This window comes from Natator depressus, chromosome 21 (genome assembly GCF_965152275.1).
Source record: "Natator depressus isolate rNatDep1 chromosome 21, rNatDep2.hap1, whole genome shotgun sequence".
NCBI lineage: Eukaryota > Metazoa > Chordata > Testudines > Cheloniidae > Natator > Natator depressus.
The window spans coordinates 8,143,616-8,150,355 of NC_134254.1; the positions used below are offsets into that span (position 1 = coordinate 8,143,616).

At 48.1% G+C, this 6,740-nt stretch overlaps 1 protein-coding gene across 1 annotated transcript; it reads right to left on the reverse strand.

Moving 5' to 3' along the window:
- Positions 1-1,484: 1,484 nt before the first annotated feature.
- Positions 1,485-6,651, reverse strand: SNRPE (small nuclear ribonucleoprotein polypeptide E). The gene is made up of 5 exons (XM_074935879.1): positions 6,448-6,651; positions 5,063-5,089; positions 4,026-4,088; positions 3,593-3,671; positions 1,485-1,920 (listed from the first exon to the last, which is right to left on the reverse strand). The coding sequence occupies exons 1-5, from the start codon at positions 6,499-6,501 to the stop codon at positions 1,865-1,867; spliced, it is 279 nt and encodes a 92-aa protein (XP_074791980.1). The 5' UTR covers positions 6,502-6,651; the 3' UTR covers positions 1,485-1,864.
- Positions 6,652-6,740: the final 89 nt, after the last annotated feature.

Here is a 6,740-nt window from a genome sequence, read left to right on the forward strand (position 1 = left end):
GATAGTCTAACATTTGTGTCTGCACAAGACATGTACCTTTCTGTTGCTGTTTGTGCAGAACGCTTTGGAACTCATGAAAACGGATAAAAAAATACCAATTCTTTTGTTAGCAGGTAGTATGCCTGATTTTGTTTCAGCTACAATATTGTGATAACATGTCCCATTCGATCACCATAGCTTTAAGCCTGATAAGAGGTGTTACAATTTCTCTGCAGAATAGCTCAGTGAAATGGGTGAAAGTGCACCGGGTTACCTATGCTGGAACTGCATCTAAATTCTTTCAGATGCAAACAGGATAGACAAATAATTGTACACAATCCAGAAAAGCCCGAGCTGCTGTATTTCTGCATGTCTGGGATGAATAATGAGAGAGAGAGAGAGAGAGAGAGAAGTAGCTGACAGCAGCAGCAACAACAAAAAATATGTGGGTTTTATTTTTTTTAAACTTGAAAGGAAGAACATTTTTTCCCAATGGTCCCTTCCGTAGACTGGACCAAAATAGATTACAGGTATTTTAACTGTCCACTGTTGAACTGCATGTGTTAGATTTCCATGAACAGGGGCGATTTTTTTTCTTCTGAATTTCTCTGAATTCACTGGTTTGCAGGATAATAATTATATGCAAAACTATGTTTTGAAAACTGAATGCTGACTAAATGACTCCAGTCTAAACGATTGTTACTGTAGCCCTCAAATCAAGACTTGTCTCCACAGCACCAAGACATCCTCCATCACAGCGGTATCAAAGCTACACATATGGCTGCAACTACACTTCTTTTGTTTTAATTGGAAAAGGAGCAGAAGGGGTCTAATAGTGGTATCTAAGCCAGGAAGCATACAGGAGTAAAAGAAAATGCATCCATCTCAAGATCCCCAAGCAAACCATCCAGGAGATCCCCATACAGACAGCACATTACCCCCAAATTAAAAATTGAAGAAAGTATTAAAAACCCAAACACCTCAGATATTTCCAAATTGTTTAGTGACCTGACCCCAGGAACTCTCGAGTTTTAATCCTGGCTCTGACACTGACTCCCTCTCTGTGATCTTGGGTCAACTACTTAGCCTCTCTGCTTAAATTTCCCCACTCAAATACGAGGATAATACTTAATTACATTGGCAAGTGTGAGGATTGAGCATTGTTTGCTAAATGCTTTGATTAAATTCCTGGAGTCCTTCCCAGCATATTAACATACTTAACTGTAGAAATAATCCTTTACCAATAAGTACTTCTGTATAGATTCTCATGAAATTTTATACTGTTTTATCAGTTAAAAGCTCTCTTCACGCAACTGAGATATGTTGGTAATGAATAGTAATGCTAAGTTCCTAGACAAATTCCATCCTAATTTTGTTGGATCTCTATAGTCTGGAGACTGCATGTGGCTCTGGTATCGTACTGAACAATTCAGATGGTGCATGGGTATTGTTCCAGAACAAAGATTTTTTTTTCCCTATCAGAAATTGAACAGATCCATTTTAAGAAAAAAAGGTTTATTTCAGATTACATATTTTCCCCAAACAAAAACTGGGAGGGAGGGATGTAGGCATGAGATCAAATAAATTTAAGTTCACAGTTAACATAAAAATTGTATTTACCCCTGACATTAATTGGTACTCCAATGTAAAAAATGTTACTATCAAAGAAGAATTGCCAGACTGGCTCACACTCAAGACACCAGTGAAGTTACTGTTTTTACTCTTTTCAAATCAAGCTCATTTGGAGTTTTTATTTTCAAAACACCATCCACTTTCCCAGCACAGTGACTCTTGCTTATAATAATGTTTAGTCCACCCCGCACTTTGAGTGAAAATTCTAGTTCGGAACACTCTTTAGTGTATTCCACCCTCTGAATGACAAGTTCTAGTTAGAAACACTTTGTAGAAGAGTAATATTGTCCCCCTTTAACATGATCCGACCTGCAACACAAAGGAGAATGGAAATGGCAGTTAGAGAGATTATCCTCAGGTCATGCAATGTCTAACTTGCAGAAAATTTTGTTGCAGAAAATCTTTCAAAAAGAGGTCTGCATGGTGCCTGTATAGTGCTTCTTTCTTTAACACTTACCATGGGAAAGACTGCAGTACAGATCAGAAGTTTCCTTTCAGTACAGTAAATTAAGCTAATACATAGACTATCCCTTTGCATGAAGCCTATAAATCTATGGTGATTCTCTCTCCACAGTATATGACCGATATATGAAATTCGCTGCGTTGCAGGGTATCAGCACTATCTTGAGCCCCGTACTCTGCTTCCTTACAATAAACCAGCAATAAAAGCCATCCTGGCTGGGAATTGGAAGACACCACCGTTTTCAGATTCACTGTTTATCTTTGGTACTTGGCAAATGGTGAATACCAAATCCAAACATGGTGGAGATGGCAGCGGCAAAAGGGTTTCCTGTATTGACTCAGAAGGGTGATGGGGCAAGGCGACAGTAGTATGTCTATACAGCAACTAGACGCCCGTGACTGGCCCATGCCAGCCACCTTGGGCTCAGAGGGCTAGGGCTTTGGGGCTGTTTCATTGCAGCGTAGACGTCCAGGCTCAGGCTCCAGCTTGAGCCCTGGGACCTTCCCACCTCGTAGGGTCTCAGAGCCTGGGCTCCAGCCTGGGCCCAGAAGCCTACACAGCAATGAAACAGCCCCACAGCTTGAGCCGTTGTGAGCCTAAGTCAGCTTACACGGGCTAGACACAGGTTTTAATTTGTTGTGTAGACACAACTGAGTGTGTCGGGAGGGTACTGGGACTGTTGTATTTAAATGAATTAAAAACATAAGAATGGCCATACTAAGTCAATCCAATGGTCCATGGAGCCCAATATCCAGCCCTCTGACAGTGGCTGATGCCAGAGGCTTCAGAGGGAATGAACAGAACAGGGCAATTATAGAGTGATCCATCCCCAGCTGTCCAGTCTCAGTTTCTGGGAGTCAGAGGTTCACGGACACCCAGTAAATAGGATTTTGTCCCTGCCCACCTCGGCTACTAGCCATTGATGGACCTATCCTCCATGAATTTACCTAATTATTTTCTGAACCCGGCTGTACTTTGGGCCTTCACTACATCCCTTGGCAATGAATTCCACAGGCTGACTGTGCATTGTGTGAAGAAGTACTTCCTTTCACTTGTTTTAAACCTGCTGCCTATTAATTTCACTGGGTCACCCCTAGCTCCAGTGTTTTGTGAAGGGGTAAATTACACCTCCAATTAATACAACAGTACAGAAATAGATATGGGAGTCTGGAGTTTAGATTGGCCTCCTCCAGCCACCCTGACACCCAAGAGAAGGCAGAAAGCTGCTGATTATTAAGCCACCTTTTTAAAGATTCAGAGTCATTTTAGGACTCACTCACTCTTTGAGAAGTGCTGGATTCTGACATACAGCTAATCAGAATAGAACATTCATCAGCTCTCTAATCCCAACACAGTTAACCTACAGCAGAACTAATACTATTCATTTGCTATTCACCAATAGGTTTCACTATCTTTCAGTCAAAGCTATTCATTTGCTCTGTATTTTATATTGCTGCCACACACATGGTTCATATATGCAGCTTGATGCCATAAATCATTTAAACCATGCAGACTTACCCAGCTGTTTCCTTGCTTTTGTTTTTGAGTGTATCTCCTCTGCATCATCCAGAACCAGGTTCATGTATTCATCAAAACCCTAAGAACCAACAACAAAGTGGTTAGTGAACAAAATCGCCTGGTCTCAAGCCTCAACAGCAGGAGTTGCTTTCACTAAGGGGGCACAGAAAAACACCTGTCAGGAATGGTCTAGATAATACTTAGTCCTGCCATGAGTGCAAGGGACTGGCCTAGATGACCTCTCGAGGTCCCTTCTGGTCCTATGATGCTATGATTAAATGGATCCGAGTAAGACGACTTCTTGGAAAACAGGGGGTGGGAGGGTGGTGTGTTATTCCTTCACTGTACTACTATTTCTTGGGGAGTTGAACATGGAACTTGTGAACTGGAAAAACAAATGAATGATGCAAAGTGCGTATAACATGACACTCACAATGATACAGCCTTCTATCCGCATGTTCACCTGTTCATAGAGCCACACCTGAATCCTGGACCTCTGAAAAATCGGGGAGAGGGGAAGGAAAAGATAAGAAAGCACATTATTAGCACAAGTACTCCAAGCAACAGTTACTCATTGGTATACAGGATATTATTATCTGTTTGCCCCATTGTAAGTCATTATTAAAAATATTTTTTGCGGTTTCTGTAAGAAGACCCAAATTAGAACTTAATGGTGCCCTGAGGCATCTTATAAATAAAAAGGCATGTTTTCTCTCCAATTATTGAGGATTTGTGAACATGTAAAGGAATAAATTTTAGAACGTAAACAATAGTAGAAGTCTGCTCAGGACTAATTTTAAAGCCTGACCCAAATCCAGCTAGATCACAGCCAATTGTAACCCAACCCCGAGAGTATTTCATTGTTTTCATACCCGAACCCAACACTTGTAGTCAGGTCCCACGGGGTTTAGGTGAGGTTGCAAGGGTCTAGGGCAGTCAACACAATCAGTGATAAGAGCCTATCCGATCTGAGCTGCGCCTGAATGTATGCTACACAAATAATACCCAACCTAACCTGAACCTGACACCTGTATTCAGATCCTGTCAGGTTGCCAGGGTTTATACACACAAGCACATCACTGTACACTTTACCTTAGGATCAAACCTTTAGTATGCATTGCTATTTCTTGGCATGCTAACAAAATATTAAACTTAGACCCACAATGCAGTTCGGTGGCAGGAAGCTATTCAGTACAAAAAAACCCCCCAAAACCTTAAGAGCTAATACATCAAATATTATCAGTACTATTATTAGTTAGAGATGGAAGAAACTGATCAGTTTATGAATCCCTGCTCCTTGCTGAAGAAGGAAGGAAGAAAGAATCCTTCCCCACTCCAAAGACAGGATGTATCAGATAAAAATCTCAGCAACATGACCACGGCTAAAACCACCTGTTTTTGTTTCGATCATATGTTTTGGATCATATTTACAATCACACAAGGAGTTGATAGTTAGACAGCATTACTTACATTCTGCAGGTACCTGAAGATGAGGTTCTGTAACACAGCACTTAAGGAAAAGCACAGAAGCAGCTCCTAGCACAACATGTGTCACTGTAACAACTCATCTGGTTATAACCAAAGTTCCCATTGTAAGAGCACCTTATTCTGAGGCAAGTCATGGTTTGTTTCTTGGAGGGGAGAGGGAGAAGTCCAGCTGGCATTGAACACACCGATTCCCCCTTGGGACTCTGATAAAGAGTGGCCCCTTCCCAGAACACCCAGGCCCCACCCCAGGCACTAGACCCCCCAACCCCCAGCACATAATGCCTGGGTGAGGGGCTGCATGGCAAACCCGATCTCTACCTCCGCCGCCCAGCCCCCTCACTGCCGCCAGCCTCCATCCGGCACCCCCCCTCTCCCTCCCGCCAGCCCCCCATCTCCTCCTCCTCCCGCCAGCCCCCCCATCTCCTCCTCCTCCCCCTCCTCCCTCCCGCCAGCCCCCCCATCTCCTCCCCCTCCCCCTCACTCCCCCCTCTCTCTCCCGCCAGCCCCCCATCTCCTCCCTCCCGCCAGCCCCCCCATCTCCTCCTCCTCCCCCTCCTCCCTCCCGCCAGCCCCCCCATCTCCTCCCCCTCCCCCTCACTCCCCCCTCCCTCCCGCCAGCCCCCCCATCTCCTCCCTCCCGCCAGCCCCCCCATCTCCTCCTCCTCCCCCTCACTCCCCCCTCCCTCCCGCCAGCCCCCCATCTCCTCCTCCTCACTCCCCCCCTCCCTCCCGCCAGCCCCCCATCTCCTCCCTCCCGCCAGCCCCCCCATCTCCTCCTCCTCCCCCTCACTCCCCCCCTCCCTCCTGCCAGCCCCCCCATCTCCTCCCTCCCGCCAGCCCCCTCATCTCCTCCTCCTCCCCCTCACTCCCCCCTCTCCCTCCCGCCAGCCCCCCCATCTCCTCCTCCTCCCCCTCCTCCCTCCCGCCAGCCCCCCCATCTCCTCCCCCTCCCCCTCACTCCCCCCTCTCTCTCCCGCCAGCCCCCCATCTCCTCCCTCCCGCCAGCCCCCCCATCTCCTCCTCCTCCCCCTCCTCCCCCCCGCCAGCCCCCCCATCTCCTCCCCTCCCCCCGCCAGCCCCCCATCTCCTCCTCCTCCCCCTCACTCCCCCCTCCCTCCCGCCAGCCCCCCCATCTCCTCCTCCTCCTCACTCCCCCCTCTCCCTCCCGCCAGCCCCCCCATCTCCTCCCCTCACTCCCCCCTCTCCCTCCCGCCGCCGCCCCCCCCACTCCAAACCCGCCAGCCCCCCCATCTCCTTCCCCTCAATCTCTCCCGCCCGCCAGTCCCCCCCCACACTTTCCCCTCCCCGACCAGCCCCAGCCCCCTCATTCCCTCCCGCCCGGCCCCATTTCCCCCGCGGCAGGATACGATGGGCTGCACCATCACCTTCTGCACCTTCTGGCCCTGCCCGCGATACGCCATGGCCGCGAGCGAGCCTCAGCCAACCGGCGGGCGGGGGAGGGAGGGAGAGAGAGAGAGAGAGAGAGAGACACGGAACAAACCGTTACCCCCAGCAGCCCGCACGCGCGCCGCCCCAGCTCAAAGACTTCCGCTGCAGACCGGAAGCCGCCGGGGCCTGCCCGCGGAACGCCGGGAACCCTTTCCCGGCCACTCTGGCACGCTGGAGGACTCTCCGTCCCGCCTCTCCTGCTCTCGCCTCT

Excerpts from the sequence above, each read along its gene's own strand:
- SNRPE (XM_074935879.1), bottom strand. The coding sequence starts at position 6,501 with ATGGCGTATCGCGGGCAGGGCCAGAAGGTGCAGAAGGTGATGGTGCAG. Across the intron at positions 4,089-5,062 it reads TCTTCAGGTACCTGCAGAAT|AGGTCCAGGATTCAGGTGTG; the intron begins GTAAGTAATGCT and ends CCGATTTTTCAG. Across the intron at positions 3,672-4,025 it reads GGATAGAAGGCTGTATCATT|GGTTTTGATGAATACATGAA; the intron begins GTGAGTGTCATG and ends GTTGGTTCTTAG.